Source organism: Manis pentadactyla, chromosome 3 (genome assembly GCF_030020395.1).
Source record: "Manis pentadactyla isolate mManPen7 chromosome 3, mManPen7.hap1, whole genome shotgun sequence".
Classification (NCBI taxonomy): Eukaryota; Metazoa; Chordata; class Mammalia; order Pholidota; family Manidae; genus Manis; species Manis pentadactyla.
Window position 1 is genome coordinate 53,566,339 of NC_080021.1, and position 22,389 is coordinate 53,588,727.

The 22,389-nt window shown below is 39.9% G+C and overlaps 1 protein-coding gene across 2 annotated transcripts; it reads right to left on the reverse strand.

Moving 5' to 3' along the window:
* Positions 1-11,245: 11,245 nt before the first annotated feature.
* LOC118932051 (carbonic anhydrase 3) lies at positions 11,246-20,832 on the reverse strand. Of its 2 annotated transcripts, XM_036925077.2 has the most exons (7): positions 20,673-20,832; positions 19,719-19,916; positions 17,469-17,587; positions 15,702-15,794; positions 14,585-14,647; positions 13,583-13,738; positions 11,246-12,215 (listed from the first exon to the last, which is right to left on the reverse strand). In XM_036925077.2, exons 1-7 carry the CDS (start codon positions 20,704-20,706, stop codon positions 12,096-12,098), a joined length of 783 nt encoding a protein of 260 aa, XP_036780972.1. In that variant the 5' UTR covers positions 20,707-20,832; the 3' UTR covers positions 11,246-12,095. The 2 variants fall into 2 exon arrangements, with proteins under 2 accessions (XP_036780972.1, XP_057353899.1); XM_057497916.1 differs by lacking the exon at positions 17,469-17,587.
* Between the last annotated feature and the right edge of the window lie 1,557 nt (positions 20,833-22,389).

Sequence of the window (22,389 nt, forward strand, 5' to 3'; positions counted from 1 at the left end):
GAGAGTTTTCTGTCTTTTGGATCTCTCACAGTATTTGGGTTAAAAATGGGAAAGTAGGATACAAGTTTATGCAATTCTATCAACCTTAATATGATATTACTTTACAGGTAAAAGGATGAAGTATAACATTAGTGTATATAGGACCATCCCAGATGTAGTTTGTAGTTAAGAAGAACCTTTCATTTGTACTTCTGTAACTGCAGTCTTTCATGGGACCCAGTGGAATAATTTTGATTCCTGCATAATTTTCAAGTATCTACTTAACTGAGAAGGAGAGGGCCTTCAGTTGCAATGAGATTCTTCACTAGGCCCTGGGGATATAGTTCATAAGTGCTAAGAGTACAAAGTCCATGAATGTAAAGTGGGACCTAAAGATTCTGTGAAGGTAGCCAGGCTATTAGATTAGCTGGGCTCCTTGTCCTTTCCTGTGAACCTGGATTATGGCTTTACTGACATGGAGATAATAGGAGCAAATATCTCTAAAACTTCAAACACTACCAAACTGCAATTCACCAAATCAAGTCTTATTAATAGAGTTTCTTATTATTTGATTTTTCTTTCTTATTTCAAGAAAATGAAATAATTCTCAGTGCAACAGGCCCTCCCCACAGAGCTGCTGTTGGGGAGAATGCCACATTTATGCTGCAGGGCAGAAAGTGTCTCATCTTTAGATGCTCAGCAGAGATCCAGTGTTTTTCATTAACTTTTTTGTATTACAGTCATGTCTTAACATTTATTTCTGTCCAGTTTTCTGCCTGTTTGTTTTAATGAAGATGACTTATGCCTTCACCTTAACTTTATTTTACTGAGGACACTTTTAGCAGGTGGTTGTGATTCAGTTATGTCAAACAACTACTCTAATATTAGATTTTCAGGATAAAAATAATAATTATCTTATCATGTATCTGTATTTTTACTAGAGGGACAGACTAGCAGTCATTAAATAATAATTCTAAACAATGAAACTATACAGTACCTGAGGAAAAGTATAATGTCAGGCTATCTACCAGGAAAACATAATATAAAAATTGTGAAGTCTGTGTTCATTATAATTTTTAAATGCTTCTCACATATTAATTTTGCTAAAAATATAAAATGAAATGGAAAAGTATTTGCTTTCCCCCCAAAATAAAGATATTAATATATTTTGCAAAGTGAGATACACATGGTTCACAAATTTTTAACTACAAAACTAATATGATAATGAAAAGCCAGATAGTCTTATGTTTGTTACAACATAAGTATTAAAGAAAGTATCTATGAAAACTAAGAGCCAATCCCTTCTCAGGGCTCGCATAAGTCTTTGCACACAAATCCCTCTATCCTGGTATTTGTGAGATCACATTCTAATCAGACACTCTATTGTAATCATCAAATTGTAATTCACCACCCCAGTAATCTGTTGGCTGCTCATTTGTAAAGTAAGAATAATGACACCCACCTCAGGGTTATGGTCCTTACAAGTAGTGACTATATATAAATCACCTGCTACAAAAAAGACACTCAGTAAATGATGGCTCTTCAGGTCTTCCTAGACAGTGCTAAACAGTTAGAATATAATCTAATGAATGCAAAATTAAATACCTGGGCATGGGTCAAGGGAACAAGTAGGAAGAATGAGTCTCCAGCAGCACATGGTTTCTCGTGGGGGAAGGGAAGAGTGTTTGGATCATGGATATCCATGATAGCACACATGAATTTGTTTTTCTTATTAAACTGAGCCCCCTGTATCCTGTATCAGAGAGAACTGTATCACATTATTCTCCTCTGAATCTTGAGTTTTGATCACCTTTATCTAGCCTGAGCCCTAGCACACAAGTAGTAACTATCCAAGTAATGCTCTTGTTCATTATGAAGTCACTAATCCAAATGAAGGTAATAGCAGTCTCTCTTTACAGAAGCCAGACATTTAACAAATAAGACTGTGCTGAAATTAGACTTGGTTTTGAATGTGGACTAATTTCCTGGGTCTCCAACCTTGGGTGAATTGCTTGATTCTGCAAAGATTTGGTTTCCTCATCTGTAGAGCTACAGTGATAATAATTCCTACCTCATAGAGTTGTGGTGAGGACTAAAGGAGGTAATTCCTGTAAAGAATTTAGTACAATGCCAATAATTGGAGCTTGATAAGTGTTAGTTTCCATTATTATCATTATATGTTTTTTGAGCTCTTATGTGCTTACTAGTTTTCAGGTACTATAGTAAAAGCTGTAGTCATCCACCCATTCATTCATTCATTCAACAAATCTATCAAGTACTGCTAGGAGCCCAGCATCAGAACAGGGCTACAGCCATGAACCAGATCCACAGGATCCCTGCTCTCATGGAGCTCAGCTGGGGATGGGTGGGTGGAATACAATCCATGAATAAGCATGAATTCCCGACTGTGGTAATTAACATGAAGAAAATAAAACAGGAATGAAGGAGAGCATATGAGGGAGAGGATATAGTATACTGAGGAGGCAATGCTTCTGCAAGGCCTACTGAAGGGAGTGACCTTTCAGGAGCCGCGAAGGGAAGGTCTTGGGAAGAATACTTCATGCAAAGAGAACAGTAAATGTAAAGGTCATGATAAAAGACATTTCTAGAACAGAAAAGCTGTGACTGGAGCATTCTATGACAAATAGGTGAAGTCAAAGTCAGGCAGGGGCTGCAGCCGGCAGAGCCTTGCAGACCATGATACAAGGGAAGGATTTTATGCTAACTTTACAGGGAAGCCACTGGGTGGTTGTAAGGAATGATACAAACTGCAACAATATACTGTTTTGGAGCAAAAAGGAGTTTAGTGTTCTATGGTCCAAGATTCCTCAGTTTACAGAGGAGGAAATTGGTAGAAGTTCCCAGAATGCTTCTTGCTGTCTCTGACCTCTGACAGTGACTTATCACAAAAAAGACCCAAACTTCTTTTCCTAACATATAAGTCAGTTTAATCCTGGCTCTGGCTTTCCTGTTGGCATCCAATCCCTTTGACATTCTTCAACTGTAGGATGGGAGGCAGTATCATACAGATGCCATGAACCCAGGTTTTGTGAGTTTGGATTCAGCTTCTAGGATTTATCGTCTACATAAACTTCGGCAATTTATTTCACCTCCTCAAGTCTCAGTTTTCACATCCAAAATGTAAAGAGTTCCCAGGGCTGTTCAGCATGTTAAATGGGTTAAAAGTCATGTAATTCAGTCATGTACATTAGCATGATTCCTGGTATGCTGTTAGTTGCTAGTAAAATTCTTGTTACTTCAGTAAAGAAACCTAGAACTGTGATGGGAATCAACTTTGTAAGAAGACATATCTGAGTTCATACTCTGGCTCCAACACTTCATTTGCTGCATCTCCTTGAGCAAACTAAGTAATCCCTCTGAACCTCACGTACTTTGTAAATTGGGGGTAAATTCTAGCTTCAGAGCATTATGATGAGAGCTGATGTCTGGAAGATACCAGATATGGCCTGACACTTTTTTAAAAAAGAATAAATGGTATTATTATCATCATAGTATTTCTCATTGTAAGAACAATAAGTTGGTTTTCTTGATTTTCTAACTTGGATGAAAAACTTCGCATTTACTCAGTGAATGTTTTTGGAGTTTGTACTCTTGTAAAAGTAAGACAGAAAACTAATTATGCTTCAAGCACAGTTCTGAATGCCCTCCAAGTTCCAATTTTGCAGCCAGGGACACTGAGGCATAGACGTCTGTCACTTTGCCTCAGGTATCCTCTGGGAAGTGATGGAGCTAGGTGTGAAACCAAGTAGTCCTACTCTGAAGTTTGAGCTCTTAGTCATCTGAGATGACGCCTCACTGAAAGCCAGCTAAGTGCCTTTCAGGAGCTTATAAAGGTTCCTGCTTCCTGGTGTTAGGGTAGCAATGCATTAGGATTATGTCTGCAATACTGTTCTGTAAAACAGAAACTTATATCAACATTGGTCATTTTTAGTGTTTTCTACCAAACCCCCCTCTAACCATAAAAGTAGCAAGAATAGCTCCAACTCCACATCTAATAAACAGATGAGTTCTACTTCCCTTAGTGAACTGTTTTTCAGATTTTTAAATTTAGTTCCTAAATGTGTCTTTTTTTTCATAACTAGTAACATTTAACCTTTTTTGCAAGTAATTAAATCCATTTCCTTTTTAAGAGCTGGAGAATTCAGACATTGTTACCAAATTTCAATTTCAACCCAGAATTGGGATGGAAATATTAAGTGGAACAATTATGCTAGAAATACAGATTATGCATTTTAAATGTTGTATGTTCCATGATAGCTGCCACATGTGGCCAAGAAATACTCAATTCAATAATTAAAGTCCACCTCATCTGAAAGCATTGGTTCTCAGTTGGGGGCAACGTGTCCAGAGACACATTGGTGGTCACAGCTAAGAGTGTGTGTGCTGCTAGCATCCAGGCATGGTGTTCACCATTCTGCAATATGTCTATAACAAAGAATTCTTCAATCCAGAATGTCCACAGTGCCAAGATCCTGAAACCCGCCTGAAGAGTACCTATAAGGTGATGCTTTAGTGACAGGTCTGAAAAAGGGCTGCATATGTGTCCAGCAACACATGAGCCCATAGCATGCCCTCATTCATCTTTTGTTGGTTGGATTTGGTAGAAAAGATTGAAATTCGGCCCCTGTACCTTGAGATTATTGTATATTCACTTTGCCGCACATACTTTCCGTGATGCCTTCTTATCCAGATCGTGATAGCTTGATTATGTTAATAATAGCTTCATCACATTATTAAACTTCTCTTTTGCTATAAATCACTACCTTGTATGGGGAATTTTGTACTTTCTTAGAAACAAGAACAATTGAACATTTCCATGCAAAGAGAATTGTAGGCATTACAAGTAAGTTTTTCCTCCTGATCAAAGGCAACCAGGAAGAAGTCAGGATTCAACCAGAGTCATAAAACTAGAGGCAGAACATATTTTCCTACCCCAAATGCTCCTCTTCTTGTTCCATACTCAGCTAATCGCCACTCGGTGAGGCAGGAATGCAACAGTGGCCCAGCACAGCAAAGACCCATAGAACAGAAAAAGTTGACCAGCTGGCAGGAGACTGATACCTGATCATGTTAGCAGAAGGCTTCAAAGGAGGTGTCCTCACAGTGCAGTGTATACACCCTGGAGGTGCCAGGAAGGGCCACTCTATGGCAGGAAGAAAATATGAGCACTTATATTTATAATTATTTTTCTTTGCCCTCTAAAAGTCTACTTTGTTTATATTTTATAACATATATAATAGTATAATACTGTATGTATATGATTTTTAGAATTGCTAGATGGGGGTCCAGGGTCTAAACTGCACCTGCATCATCCAGAAGGAGCCTGGAGCCCATTGCTGGCCCAGAGGTCCAGGTGACCTGGAGCCGTGTTTTGCGGGTCACTTGTACCCTTGGTTCCGCTATCTGTTCCTTCTTTCAAACTGCACTGATATCACTATTTACCATGTACTTCATGCCCAGCGTACTGGGCACTGTGGTCATGCCTGATAAGCCCTTCCCTTCTGTAGTTGCCACCGTGTATATAGTACAGTTTCTTTTGAGTCATATTTGAAGGTTGCCCTTTTCTTTCTATTGTTTTCTTCTCCTTGATGCTTCTAGGTAGGTAGTTCCTTGACTTTTCTTTCTTTCCCACTTGTCACCTAAATGCTTTTAGAAAGTATGAAATTCTTTCAAAAAGAGGGTTTCTTTAATCAGTTGCATGTACTTTTTAAAGTATCAGATATTGAATTCATTTGCCCAGTTAAAAGCACTATGCTCTTCATCAAGCTGCAAACTTTCTCCTTTACACCTTGTGGTTATTTCATAATTCCTCTGAAACACTCTAGCCCTCTTGGGGCCTAATCAATGTTTCATATCAATTAAGCTGCTAAGGACAAGAGGCTTAGTACACCTCACAATCTTGACAACAGGCCCTTTGTTAAAGAAAACAAATTAAAAGGAACAGATTAGACCTTCTCTGATGAAATATCATTAAAATAGCCCTTTAAATTAAAAAAAACTATAATAGGCAGCCAGAGGTTTACATATCAAACTATGGGTTGAGCCAGAAGATACCATCCCCACCACCAACAACAACCAAAATAGATGCTGAGTTTGATTTCTAGTAAATTCACTGTCTGAGTAAAAGCTTTTTTTCAAAGAATTCTTAACTGTACTATAAAGTAATCTGTAGGTAGTAATTACAAGTACATGAGTATATTGGCATATATGTCTGTGTTGTTTGTGGAGAGCAGGAAATTTCCCTGAATTGACCAACTATTTGGTTGGGGTGAGGCAAAATGTGTCAGTTGAAAACCTTCCTCAAATTCTCAAGTTTCATACTTTCCTCATTTCTGGCCATGACACAAACATTCGAGTTAGGAAGAGTAGTGTTTATTACATATGCATAATTACTGTGAGCAACTTCATACAAAGGTGAATGACGTGGAGAACTAAAGTCACTAATTAGAAATTTAAGGCAAACTTATGAAAGTTTAAGCACTGGTATGAATGAATTATGCCAATTAGTATAACATAGTCCAATGTTGCTGGCTCATTGCCAACCTGCGCCTCAACTGGCACCATTTGGAAGCACGGATGCTAAAAAAGTATCCGGGTAGAGGATTTTCTTTTATATCTCTTAAAGCATGTCTCCTCTATACTAAGTTAAATTCATTTCTAAAATTTAAATTTTCAAATGATAATGTTTGCATAAATGTAGGGCTGCTTCTCTTTTCCCACTGCCATTCTCTTTACTGAGAAGCCCAGGTTGTAGCAATAGGATGCCCTGCATTCCTCCAGGAGCTCTTTGAGATGCAGTCTCTGACATTCCTAGGTTGAGGACATAGCTCCCACGAGCTCATGTTCTTAGAGTGGCATTCAGTAGTTTAGGATTCTCATTGCCCCATCCATCCATCTGTCCACCTATCCACCTGCTCATCCATCTTTCCAATCCCTCCCGGCATTCAACAAATACTTTTTCAGTGCTGACTAGGTTCCAGATACTGTTAGGTACTAGGGCCTCAGCAGTATAACAAGACAGATAAAGTTCTTACCCTCCTAAAACCTCCCTGTCCCCATTATTCATCATACACACACACACACACACACACACACACACACACACACACAACTTACATTGCAGATAGTTTACAGATAATTTAAAAGTACTCTTGTTACTCCTAAAATTAGTTCCTGGTGCAAGAACCCAACCCCTATATCTTCACTGAACTGCAACTTCCTTATTGCTAACGCTTTACCTACACCTTTTCCTGCTTAGTTATATGTTCTTCCCAGGACTGGGTTCTGCCTTACTCCTGCTCTGCTCGGCTTGTACCATCTTCCTTCCTTTGCCAGGCCCTCTCTTTGGGGGTCCTGCTCTATCCATGTGCCCCACTGACTGCCTTAGGTCCTCCATTAAACCCACATTGGAACGGAAGTGTGAGTTCTACCTACATGGCATAGCATTTTCAAGCACTTCCATTTGCAATACACTTTCATGGGAGTCGAGTGCCCTTTGGGGAAATGACTTTCCCTTAGCAAATGTGTTTGGAACCACCCAAATTTCAAATGAGTCAAGTATGATAGAAATTTATGGACATATTAAAACGGAGAATATGTACAATTAATGGCCAAAAAGTTTTTCCTGAGTTTCCAGGCTCCTCTACCTGGGAATGACTTAAATACAAGAGAGAATCTGATTCCCTGTTTACTGCACAGAGTCGATTCTCACCTGGCTAAAATTAGCTTTTAAATCACTGGGTTTTATGCCTCTGCAGTGCACTTGGTCCCCTGTGACTACACCGTTAGACTCGCTCTTACTCCTGCTGATTACCTGTGATTACCCGCCTTGTCAAGTTTTCAGACCACTGCCATTAAACACTTCAAATCTGAAGAAGTTCATTAGTTCTCCAGTCATTCCCTTGATCCTCGATTTTATGTTTAGACTGATTTCCTTTAGTTTAACTGGAGTTGAGTCACCCCTAAATGGATAAACTCTTCCCCCAGGTTGATTTATGCATCTTGTTCAGGATTCTGATTTTACGACATGCCCAGACAAGCCCCAAATTAATTTCACGGCAGGAGACTTTCTGTACTCATGATAGGATAGATTTCCCACTTCAGGCAGCACTTGTAGGGACTCTGTTCTGCCAACACTGGGAAGTCAGTAAAACAGAATGCATACTATACTTCTCCCATGTCTCTTGTTCGGTTTATTTCTGGATGTTTTGCTGGTCATTTACTTCCTTAGGTAAGGTGCAGACCTCCTGGAACACAACCTTCCTCAGAAAAAATTCTGCGGCCCTCCCCCAAATCCCCCCTTCCCGTGTACTGTGGGTTCCTACTGGTTTCTAACGTGCCCACATCTTGTTCTTCCTGCTGTGTAGGTGGGACAAGAGTTACCATCATTATTTTTAAATACCATTCCTCCAATGCCAAGCACAGGGGGAACCTGGCAGGAGGCCCCATTATAGTCACTCCTTTAGTAATAGCTGAACTGATAAGATATGGATTCACGATGTTACTAATACAGAAAGAAAAACATGATTTTACATATCAAATCAGCATTACAATTTTTCTTGGCTAAAGTAAAATTAATTTACAGAATGTAGTAACTAACCCCTATAGAGAGTTTTACCACATGTTAGAATAACTATTCTAAGAGATTTGTATATACTAACTCATCTAATCCTTAAAACAATCACCTGGGGAGGTACTATTATAATTCTTATTCCAAGATGAGGAAATTTAGGCACCGGGAAATTAACTTGCCTGAGGCCACATGCCTGCAAGTGGTGTGTGATTTGCACCCAGGCCTCCAGAAGACTGAACAGGGCTGTAAAAATGTTTTCTCATTTATTTAATCTTTAGAGCAATACATACTAATTTCTGATGTTAGGCCTCACTTTGACTATTAAAAAGTCTCAAAAAAAGTAAGAATCCTTCACCATCTTTCTTTTGTAGATAGATATTAATAGTTGATATTAAACATTTGAGAAAAGGAAATAGGATCTTCAGGATTAAAAAAGGAAACCTCATTGGTCTGCAACAGGAATAAAAGAGCATAGTTTTTCATTTCATAGTCATTCTTGTAATTATTTTGCTGCCATCTAGTGACCTAAATGAAAATAACGTGTAACATGATTTTGCCTTATTTGCATTTAATGTTTTCAAGTGCTACCTTAGGGGGTAGTTTTTTAAAGATCATTATATTTTCATACATTAAATGAAAAATTTTTAAATATGACATTTAGAGTTACCATTTTTTTTCTACCTTTTCTCACTCTTTCTCTGCTAAAATAATGTATTGTGCTCATGTCTGTAGTTCCTTTTAATATCAAATAAGAAGGCATTAGAAAAGAAACAAAAATCTCATTTTATGTGTGATCTCTGATGTGGTTTGGACTATATGTATCTCTTTTAGAGTAATTTTATTTGTGCCAATTTTTATCTGATAACTGAAACAATACTTTTTCACAAGTATCCAAGCTTGTTTATAGTTGATCAGTATTACCCATATTTATTTAATTATATAAATGATTATAGTTAGGTACTGAAATCCACATTTTACATGTTCTGTGTAGAATACTTCCCATTCATCTACAGAGATATTCACTGATTGCACGTAAAGAATTGTGGATCAGTGGTCTTGAAGAGTTACGTACCCTTTCATGAATATATTCTGTCTCCCTCTTAAAGGGGAAGGGACCCTAAAGCATGAGCACTTTCAAGACCTAACAGTACCCTATACTCAGTAAATTCTTGTTAATGATGCCCCATTCAAAGACTTTAAAAGATATAATAATCTGAGAAATATTATGACACACTTAATTCACATTTGTTTCTGCCCTAGGTTGAAATTTTTAAATACCTGCAATGATTATACCCTAAAGAACAAAACACAGTAGATGCCGAAGCATTTTCACTGCAGCAGCTCCTAGCCATGTCCCCTCTACACGTTGTGCATGCTGAAATGCAATTGTTGGGAAACCTGTGCATGATCATGAAAATGATCCCTCTACTGAATAAGGACATATGTTGTGCCTTCAATATGTCATATTATAACTCAGCACTTTGAGTGAAGGGAGAGGTGTCAAACACATTTTAAGTTGGGTGATAAGTGTGAGTACTGTTGATGACCTGGTGGAGGCGGGGGATGGAATATGTTCTATTGGAAAGCTACCAACCTGAGGGTAAAGAGATCCAAACTAAACAAGATGATCAAAAACTAGTACAAGTCTTAATCATGTTATGTATTGTTCAAGAAGGCGAGTATTTGTCCTGGGCTTATCTATGCTCGTGACATTATTTGTTTACCAAATATTTGTTGAGTGCTTATTTAAGGGCCAGGCACAATACTAGTCAATAAGGGGTATATCAGTGTACAAGACTCATATTCATACCTTCGTGGGACTCATGGTCTAGGTAGATAACCAACCTTGAACGGACATTTTCTCTTAAAACAGTTTGAGCCATGTTGAGCTTGTGCACTTGAAAAAGCACCAGTATTAAGTTACACATTCCTCCCCCACATAGAGCGTCTTCTGGATAGAGTTTTACAGTGCTCTGAGCATTATGAAGCAAGTACCCTGAGAGAATCAGCTTGTGTATTACCACTAATTGATGAATGCTCCACACCTCCTAATTCCAAGGGATTTAATTAACACATCCATTTGCACTGACCAACCTGGTTTTACTTCACCCAAGTGGTAATCTATTAAATAATTTTAGCCTCCTAGGACTCCATCACATTACTTGACTTCCAGCATCACAAGACTCTCCAGACCCAATACCCTTTTCATTCCTTAGGGTAATAAAAATATTGCTGGCATTTTCTAAAGTAAGTTAACTTATTAACCAGTGATGTGATGAAAGAGCTATCGAAGCCATTAACTGCAAATTAAGACATCTAAGGATATCAAATGTTTTAAACGTGTCAACCTATGGACTTTTGCAGTATTAGACCAGCATCATCCTGATGCATATTGAGAAAAATAAGGACATAAAAACAATCTGGCTTGATTCCATGCCCCTGAGTCACAACCATGGTACTGGTAGGGACCTCAGAATCCTAACCCGACTGAGGCCTCACTGATTGCCTGAGCCACTTCATAAGGAATGTAACCGCCAATCAAACTCAGAACTTGGTTCTGTTATCACCATCTTTCAGTTATAAAAACAAACTTACAGAGTTTGCCGTTTTTAGTTTTACTTCATTTTTGTCATTATTAATAACCCTTTTTTCATTAAAGAAACACAATACAACTTTGTGTATTCGTGTCTTTATTAGTCTTGATGATCAGTACAACTGCTTTTACCTGAAGTGCAGTCATTCACTCCTGCATGTTCTAAGAATCATTAATTCCATCCTCAAGTTAGAAAGATGTCAGAGGCAGTTTTTATTTTAATAAGCATGCACAGATAAAAGTGGTAAAATTAAAAATAAATGGCCCTCCTTCAGGTAAGGAAAAGTATTAGGATAAAGTCAATCATCTTTTTGAAGAAGAAATTCAAATACAGGTCAAATTTTTAAAACTGATCCAACGTGTTTTCCTTCTCATTGTAATCAAAACCAGGTTATCATTACAGAAGTTAAAATCTTAATGAATGATGGACCTCTTGCTGGTTTTATAGAAGGGTTAAAATATACCATATCAATTCTTGGTGTCTAGAGTAATTTTAATTTCTGGCTTATCTTTACTTGCCATATGATCTTCATTTACCTCTGTTATTAATAGAATTACTCATTATTTCTTTAAGATTCATTATATGAAAACAGTAATACTGAAGTTCTATGAAATTAAAGGTGACAGAAAATTGGTGCCCATTAGCCATTTTTCTACATCATTACCCTTCTCCTTCTGTTTCTTCTCCTCTGAAACCTTACTAGAAATGCTACTTTTATAGGAAAGGTAATTATTACAAAGGCCAGATGCTTTCACATTACATCTTGTCATAAGTAACTTTGGTTTCCTGGTGAGAGCATCTTTCACATTCATTGCTCAGTGTGGAAAACTGAAATATACTTGGAGTAAGAAGCGTCAAAAGGAGTCAGGGAACCAAGCTCTCCAACGGCGGCAGGTCTCCTTTCCTGAGGAGGGCAAGCTCCTGCAGCCTCATTTGAAGGAAGCTCTCACCACCCTACCCTTGACAGGCTGCGGAGGACGCCAGTTCCCCACCAGGGGCACTGGGGGCTCATTCTCAGCGCTGGACAGGAGGCTCCGCAGCTTGGCCATCTGCAAGGGGACAAGAGAATGTTGTCAGCATGACATTTGGACCAAGTGGACACATGGTGACAAAGAGTTAGAAATCACTGGCTTTTTAATCACGGCAAGCAAACCATCAGATTTGTCTCCAACGTTTAGTCTAGAGTAAAAGAAACATTTTCTTTATTTGTAAAAACACTTCATTTTATACAGCATTGCCATGTCCTCTGGTCAAAACCTTTTCCTCCTGAATTCTGAAACAATTATTTTAATTTGAGGAGTCAGTATGAAGTCTATACCTTATGTAGGGAGGGATGACAAGGTCAATGCAAATGATAAGCTTAATTGGCCCTCTTTGTAAAAGTTTATGGCGTCAACATTTTTTAAAAGAGCAGAAATAAGTTGGAGTCACTCTATTTTGAAATTTAAGAACTTTTTTTTCTTAAGGGAGAAGAATTTAAGAAATCCTTATTAGTAATACTGTATTTCTATATTAAAATGTTTTTTAGCCTTTCTCCTTAAGAAAATTTCATTCCCCTTTCAAAATATTTATACAAATAAACCTGAACATTACATCTCTTTTGATAGAAATGGTCATATATACTTGTCTACAACTGACAGAAATAGGAATGCTGTCTTAAATAAGGGAGAGACGCACTGGCAAACTGATTTATGATTTCAGTAAATATTTATGACCTGGAGTGTGAGGCGCTGCTGTTCACTTGCTTTAATCTGCTCTTCTCCACGTCCCTGCCCACATATTTTCTCCCAAACAGTCTTTCCTTGCAAGTCTTTAATAAATGCTGCAAGGACATTCTTGAGGTAACCTCTAAGAAGGCAGGCAAAGGTATTGGGAGCAGACAGACCAGAGTTAGAATCTCAGGTCCTGCACCTGGCTGTGGATCATTGGCAAATTACTTAACCTTTCTGAGCCTCAACTTGTCTATAAAACCGGAGAAATAGTATACATCTCACAGGGATATTAAATCCCTTCCATTAGCATCCTTCTCCCCAGGCCTGCAGGTACCATTACCACCTCCTAACCAGGGCTCAGTATTTGTGGGTCCTCCAAAGACTAACTCTTTCACCTAAACCTTTAAGCGTTTCTACGACACAAACTCAAGTCATTGTACAGCATCACAGCCACTTTTACAGGATTTGCGTTTATCCCGGTACCCTTTGGAAAATAAGCTTTAGAAAGTTAAACCGACTGATTGTAATTAACCAGGGCAAACTATGGACTCTCTAGTGGTCCGCATCGGTTTTTTGCACCGTCTGAACTCGGTAAACACCCATTTAGCACCTAGCAGTTTTCAATTTAGCTTCTTCATCTTATATAGCCAGACAGCGATTTAAGTCCGTGTATTCACAAGGCTCCACCCGGGGCTGCCGCTCACCTGGTCGGAGCTCACGGTGATGGGCTCCTTCAGCAGGAGCCACACGATGCACTCCTCGCAGGGCGGAGTGGTGAAGGAGCCGTGGTAGGTCCAGTAGTCCCGGCAGGCGGGGAACAGGCAGGACGGGTCGAACTTCGTGAAGGGCGCCTCCTTGCCCTGGGAGCGGGGCGCAGGCGCGGTGAGCGGGCGCACCCCGCCCACCCCGCCTGCTCCGAGGGTCTCACCATTTGGGGGAAAGGTTTCAGATGCAATGGAGAAAACGGAGCGTTTAAACTAAGTACGCGCCTTTCAGAAATAAAGGACCGGGGATGGGGGCGGTTTGCATGCTGTGATTTGAGCACAGTCATTGTAAATGTTTTATTCCTTACTATTGGGAGAGCAATAATTTTATCACTTCTGAAGAAAAAGGGGAAACTTCCATCTAAACGCTAACAGAAATGTTTCATATAAGTTCATGCTTCGTTCTTGAGATAAAAAAGCCAGGGTCGCATTTTTATTGAATATTATATTGGGAATACTTTCTCTAGTGGTAAAATTTAATAGCCATTTGGATTAGAACAATCCCAAAGTCAGTTAAAATGAGTCTGTTAATTAGAAGAGTCTGCTGTTAAGATTTAAAATACATAGCTAGAGCTCAGGAGAAGAAGGGCACCAGGAGGCAAACATTTATTAGTCCTGCGGGTGTGCGGTGTGCGCATGTGTGGGGGGTGGGGAGTTGGGGAGAGGAGGTTACCACTTCACTGCTCTCTCAGCCGCTTCATTAAGTAAATATCTGACAAGCTGACTATGAGGATTAAATAAGCCAATGTACGTGAAATTGCTGTAATAACTATAAACCATACAAATATAATAGCATTTATTTATTTTTATATGTATGCTGAGCATAATTATGAAACTTAGTAACAGACCCTAGAGAAAATAAATACACTTGAAAATTTAAAAATTAAAAATTGACATACCTGCTTTATGTTCTAGGAGGAAAAACTTTTTTTTTTTTTTTACCTTTGTCTTAATTTTGTCCAGTGCATCAAGGAGCAGCTGGAACTCTCCTTTCTCATGTCCTATCTGTAAGAAAATAGAAGACCAATAATTATATTTTTCTCTTCTCCGTAATTTAGGATTGTCTTAAAAACTGATTCTGATCCATCCATCTGCATCTAGTGTTTATAAATCTGCCAGAATATCTTCTACAAAGCAAAAACATAAGTTTATTTTGTCTCAAGATTTTAGAGTATGTTTTCTCTGAACTAAACTTGAACTCTAGGCCTCCGGTGCACAAACCACAAAATTACATGTTGATTTACTTCTGTGTCCTTAACCCTCTCTGCAAAGTCATTTTACTTTTATTTTTTTATAGTAGCAAAACTAAATGGACTCAGTGTATCTAAAAGTAAACTCATTGTCTTTCTGTTCAGACTCACTCTGCTTGCTGTTCTGCTATGTTCAAGCACCGAAAAGGACCCAATGAATTCAGAACATAGAACAAATTAGGTCATTCGAAAAGAAAGAACCTAGATTTTCACCTCGGGCTTAAAATTTAGGTTATGTTACCACTAAATTCATGTGATAATGACACTAAGTCCTCTTTAAACCAAGGCTGGCTCAACAACACACACATTCCATGGTGCTGTCTTAGCCTGGGATCATATGAGTGGTGGCCACCCTAAGCCCAGGAGACGTCCAGCCAGACTTAGCTTCACGGTGATTCCCAGCACCAGCTCTCTGGTTTTCAGTGCAACTGAAATGGAGTAGTGGGAACGGGTACTGAAAAATGCAGCCCCTGCCCTCACTACCACCAGCAGAAGCTCCTCCAAAGGCTCTCTGGCCACTCACCCAACACACACACACACACACACACACACACACACACACACACACACCACATCTTGAGAAAACGTAGAAGTGCTGGAGTCCTGGAAGATGGCAAAACATACATTTCTAAGAAAAAGCAAAACAATTTGAGCTGAGCATAGCAGAAATACCTTGATTAGGTGAATGCATATTGAAATCCATTTCTCTCCCCCCTTGAAATAAAAGGAGGCAGTGAAACTCATGCTATCCTAAGCATTCATAAAGAACTAAGTTTTGAAAGAAAAAATATGGTCAATTTTTACCTTACCTTCAGAAAAATTCCGACCACAGCTATTCCATCAGGTTGCTTCAGAGCCCCTCCAAAATTGCTATACTTCGGATTCCAGTGTACCAAGTGAAGCTGAAACCATCAAACACAGGTTATGTATTTATGAAGTCAATTCTGAGAATAAGGAAATAAGTATAAAAGTATTCACAATAAACCCAAGAATTGTACAGCCTATGGTTGCTGAGTACTCTCACAGAGGTTGATAGAATTCTAAGTATTAGCATACAGTATTTTGGTGAAATTCTTAAAGCTTCAAATAAAAAGTGTATAGAATTATCATAAATAGATTTAGAGTTCTGTAAAAAGCAATCAGTAAAAACTGAAATTTGGTTAAGCCAATTCGAATGTTTACTTTAGCTTTTATAACATCAGTCCTTTTTCAGATCAAATCAAACAGTGAAACACAGAGCTATAAAAAAATCTGCTATTACTCTAAAGTCACAATTAATTGGGAAGTAGGGGAGGAAAAATAAAGGGAAAATCCTTAGGCATTTTCGTATCTACTTCCTTTGTGCAGCCAGTGCTCTGGAACCCAGTGGTGACCTTATCTGAATTTATAACATAAGCAACAATTAGTCAAATTTCCCATATTGAATTTCATAGGATAGCAACACAATTCAAGAGTTCATAGCAATTAAAAAACATTTTATTCAAGAACAAAAGTGTGAGAATCCCATGTGTGAAGGCCAAATTGCCTTTACAGTCTTGCCCACATTTATAAGAAATATACTAAACTTTCCCCATTTGCAGGGAAAAATGTCTAGAAGGCTTTCTTAGTAATTAATCTATCCTGTCACTGGCTTTCTAGATGGGCTATAGAGAAATGGAGTGGCCACCATGAAGTACTGTGGATCTTGTAGAGTTAGTTTCACCAGCAGTTAAGTTACTTGGTGATTCTGCCTAAGAGAATGTCCACAATGCCTCCAAGGTTCCTGTCACTGTCCTATGTTGACCAGACCCTTGCCCTTGGATCTCACCTTCAGGGCTTTGTCACCCCTTACAGGTTTGGCTTTATAGAGAGACCATGCAGGGGGCTTGTCTTATTGCCTTATAATTTTATGCCTTCATCTGTGTTACAAATCATGCTTTTCTTAAATGGATGAACTGAAAGAGTAGTAAGTAGTTCCTCATGTTAAGCTGTGTGTATCTGTATTTATATCTATCTGTGTGTATAAATACATATGTATATATAATCACACACACACATGCACACCCTTTATTAAGAAACTAGAACATAAGCATTAGCCAGAATCATAAAGTGCTATTTTTAAAGCACCACAATGTTATAAAAAAGGCAGCTTAGGGCACTGGACAAGATGAACTCAGAATCCAGTCTGAATAAGGAAGAGCACCAGATCTAGCACACACCAGCTGTGTGATTTTGTTATGTAACATTTCTGTGCCTCAGTTTCCTCCACTGTGACCTGCCTCAGAGTTGCAGAAAGGATCAAGTGAGTTAATACTTGCAGCACTTAATAAGTGTTAGCTACCTTACCTTTTTAGTGCCATTCAGCATCCTGGCTTCTTTTTTGAAATTAAACCAATATCCAATTTCTTAAGCTTGAAAGTCTTCATGAACACCACCAATACACTTACACTTCTTAACTGTCTAGCCTAGAATACTGGGCAGCTTCAGCTTATGTTAACTACCACAGGCTTGAAATAAAAGCAGTGGATGTTGCTTTGTCATTATTTTTCACTTTTTACCATGTAAGACCCAAAATGGATTCTGGTGGTTCCTCCTACCTCCGCGGCGTACTTGACTCCATCCACAGTGTGCTCAGAGCCGTGGTCGTCCGAGGAGCCCCAGTGGAGGTGAAACTGGCGGAGCCGGTAGGGTCCCGTGAGCGGGCCGCCTCTCAGCACTGAGATGCAGAGAAGCTAGGTCAGCGAGCTCACGCTTCTCTCCCAGAGCCCAGCTCTCAACAAGGGCCCGTACAGCCAGGGTCGGAGGAGCCAAAGGTGGTCGGTCTGCCGGGCAGATGATGCCATTCCCAAGCACACCGGTCTCTTTCTCACAAAATTCAGTCTTGGGATATACCCAAACAAATAATTTCTCTTTTCTTTCTTGTTTTGTTTGCTCATTTTATTATCTTTAAAATGTCAATTTAACATTTATGAGACTAAAATTACAACAACAGATGGGCAATAAGGATAAAACAGACCAAAGCACCAGACAGTGGGAAGAACATGACAGGCAGATTTAGTTCCAGTCCTGGCGCCAACCCTTGCTAGTTGTGTGATCGCAGGCAAGTTGCTAAACTTCTCTGAACTCATGTTTGCATTTCTATGAAGGTGATAATAATACCAACCTTTCAGTGCCGCTGTGAGGATTAAATGAGATTAAGGACTTTAAAGTGCTCATCGCAATGCCCAGCACAGCAATCACTGGGCAAATGTGAATTCCTTCTCCATGTCTTGCCCCCAGCTACACTGTTCTTCAAGAAGGCACACAAGAGCTTTCAGCCACATCTAATTTACACTGTCTATTCAAATGAGAGGAAATGGAAAATTCAGATATTTCCCAGGGAATCAATCAACGTGGACAGCAAAACTAGATAATTCTCAGTAGAATTAATTTAAGCTTATCCAAATATCTCAACCCATCACTTAATTTGGTCTCACTTCATTCAGCCTGCAGAGTGATTCAGAGGTTTGTATATTTTCTAAATGATATTAAAACTATGCAGAAACCTTAAAATCAAGATTTAGCAATATAAACTACATAAAAATAGAATTCAGGGAGTAGCTATTCTAGAAAGGATGACCAACTATTGGTGCTGAAATGGCAGACTGAAAGCCATAGACGAGGTCTAAAGCAATAGAGCTAGACTTGCATGAGCTTGGTCATGTAGGAATAAGTGGTTTGATTCATTGCATTTTTCCTGTCCAACCATTAGGAACATATTATCTGGACATATGAGTTCGGTTTATTAGGATCAACATATGAAATTGTCAGTATTAAACCATTTTCACTTATGAAATTGGCACTTTCATGTGGTTCAATCTAATAGTGTTTAATTTTTTTGTTTATCCTTCAATATGGCTTGATTTAAATGGAGAAGGGAGAAAAAAAGTAACAGATAATCACATGAAATTATTGTTTAAGAAAATACGGCTTTCTATGATACTTCTTACTTGGAACCCTCTAGTAGGTAGGAAATATGACTCGATAACTTTTCATATCACAGAGAGTATTTTTTTTATGTACATCAAGGATATTCTAACTTTTTGACAAATGTGATAGTAAGAAAATATATTATTGACACCAGACACTAAAATATTAAAGACAGGTTACTTACAGTGAAATAAAGCATTTCTAATTAACCTTTTTTTTTCACTGATTTGCTTAAGAGTGTAGGTAAAATAAATTTTTTATACTAGTGATTTTTCATTTTCACACAGATACAAATCACTGCTCAAGAAGAGATTGTCAGATACTTCCAAAGAACTCACCACAAGGATTAATCTGATGACCCCCACCCCCCACCCCGGAGCACTGAAGACAAGTCTTCTTGACTCACACAATGGCCCTGTTCTCTCTCCTGGACTGGGCCCCACCCACACACCAGGGGACGAAAGTGCCCGCTTTCTTTGCTATGTTCCTTGCTTTGTAGAATGGAATCTCTGCCACGCTTGGGAATGGGAGCCTAGTTCTATGGGCCATGGTCAAGGAACCCAAGAGCCCTCAGGTGTAGGCGGTCACAGAGCCTGAAGAACACTCATGGAAATTGAGCTCCATTTCAAGAATGTATTGCCAAGTTTTAGTTTAGGCATCAGACCATTTTACAGCAGCAGAGTGCCCCAGGTTAGAAAGTGAGACATTCCTCTTTAATGCATGAATATAATTCTTCACGCCCAGAGCAAAACCAAATACCCCCATTTTCAGGGATGAAGTGCCCCTTCCTCCCACTAACGCTACGGTGCCATAAATCACATTTTGCCAATGTAAACATTATAAATGTCTTTGTGCCCCTACCTAAGTGTTGTACTTACTTGACCTATCATAAGAATCATCAAACACAACCCTGCATGTCTTCCCATTGTTGAGGATGGTCTTGGCAGAGCCAGGGTCATAAGATGTTGACCATGGCAGCAGGGAAGGGTCATGCTTGATGTCTTTAGTATGCAGTTCGATGGGCGACTGGTTGTCTCCCTTGGCAATTGGGTAAAGTTCATGCCAGTGGTCAGGGCCTAGGAAATCAAGTTAAGGAAGATTTGTTTGGTGGCACATTCCAAGTTCTCTTTCTAATTGACTAAACTAGCAAAATACACAGAAACTAGGTAGTGATTGTGAAAAGGTCTTGGATTTCAATTTGGGCAATGCAAGCTTTAGCATTTAAGACCTGTTCATAATTTTGTTAACAGTTTACCTGGAGACTCTATTTAATTCAGTGTATTCCCTCTGCTTGTTCAAGAATATGGCCTGAAAGGCTTGTTTTGAAGTGGACTTCATCACCTTTTATCAATGCCAACTTAAATCATACAGTGGAAATAAAACAGGGCACTGATCATATGTGGTTTTCAGGACACACCTGTATTCCTCTTTCCATAGGCTAGGCAGAAGCAGCAGGCAGAGCACGGATTCTAATGCGAACACCAGGCTCAGAGATGTTAAGTGCTTGCCCAAAATCATGGAGTAGGGGACAATCAGAACTGGACTCCTCAGTCAGAGGCAATGTGATCTTAGGCAAGTTACAGAGCCTCTGTGCACTTCACTTTCTTCCAAAGGGCGTGGTAACAGCACCATACCAGGAGCACCGAATGAGTCAAACAAAAAATGGTCAGCAGCTTTTGGCACTTGGTTAAGTGCTCAGTAAATGTTAGTTTCCATGGACTACTCCGCCCACAATTTCCAGCACACTCCCTAGAGTTGCCCACTGTCTTTGCAAAGCCAGGAGTTCGTCTGGCACGGTCCGGGGTCTGGGGGCTGCAGCTGCCCGCACTCACCATTGTGGCTGGCATAGCCCCACTCCTTGGCCATGGTCGTCTTCGTGGGCCCTGGGTGCCTGCTGCCTTCTCTCCACGGCGTCGTGCAGAGTCCCCGCGAGCCCACACCTTTTATATAGGTCCCACACACACTACATGGCCTTATTCGGTCAGCGAGGGTGGGGCGGGGGACTAAACTGGATTGGGGTGGTATTTGGGAGGCGGGGTGGGGGAAGCCAATGAATTCCAAGAGCTGGACAGCTGTCTAGGTGGGGGAGATAGGCAGAGGGCCCCCGCCTACCGTCTCACTGGATCGCGGCTCCCGGCCAGTCTGCCTCTCCCTCCCGTGTCCTAAAGCTGCAGGACTTTCTAACGAGTGGCGCCGACGCGCAGAAATGCGGACGACTTTCGTCTGGTCCTCCCTCCCTCGTGCATTTTTTTGTGTGTGGTTGGGGGATGGGGTGTGGTAGCTGTGCTTAGCCACCACCTGAAATCTGCACCCCGGCGGCGCTTGCAGCCTCACTTAGAAGTAGCTTTTAGCTCGGGCAGGCTGGCTGGCTGCGGTGTCCGGCCGCTTCTGCGACGGTATTTCGCCCTGGCGATCCGGTTACGGTGGCTGGAAAGAACACATTTGTTTGCCGGATCCATGTTTGAGCCCCTTGCAGGCAACTTGTAAAACCCTAGGAGCAAAGGATGGTTAGCAAGAGGCTGAAAGGGCAGTTTCTGTAATTCCAATTAATCCTTAAAGAGATTGACCATTCCCAGTCCTCGGAACCACCCCAGGAGGCATTTCCCAACCTAGCGCGCGTCCCTTTGGTCTGCAGAACGCTGAGCGCTGGATCACCACCGAGAGCTCCCGGAATTCGGGAGCCGTCTGCATCCCGTGTTAACGGAGAGCAGGAACCTGACACTGATTTTCTCCTACTCCGTGAGCTGTAGTGTTCAGGGAAAAGTCGAGAATATTCTGGAGTGTTGGAAGTCCATAAACATAAAGTGAGTCATATTGTTGAAAACGTTAGGATCTATTTTTCCAAAACATAATTAAAGATTGGAAGAAAAGAGAGAGGAAAGAGTTTCTGGAATTGCTTTTTTCTCCCCTGCCCAAGTTGTTTTATGATACAGTGACCCATGCGAAAGGAGTCTATATCTATAACTATCATATACAGTGTGCACAAGTCAAATGTCTATATTTTTAAATGTCTGATTATGTTTCACATTCAAGAAGTCAGTGTAGTACATGTTTATAATTCTAAGCATATATTGCAAAATTCTTCTTTGTTCCAGGTCAGTAATAATTTTATTTTTTGAAAAGCACAACAGGAGAGAGAAGCCAAATTCCAGTGCTTATCTTGAATAATATTGCAACATATATTTCCTTAATTACTTTGACTTAAAATCTAGTATTTCGTATTTGGGGATTACAAAACTTGAAAAGGAAATCTCTCATCGTGGAAAAGATAGCTCATCCCAAAAGCATGTGGAGTGACTGACCACACTCATAGCCAGGGGAGTCACTCTCCAGTGTATTCTTGTGACCAGGGATCATCTGATCCACACAATAGCAATGTGAAATCAGGACCTGCAATAGTTTGGAAAACCAAGCAAACAGCAAATCAAATGCCCTTAGACTCTGAGCTTAAATATGTCACTGTTAGATGGGAAAGTCTACTGAGCTGGGATGCCTTGGGATAGATTTCTGCTTTACTGTATTAGTGCGGCACTGTAGTTTGTGGTTGAT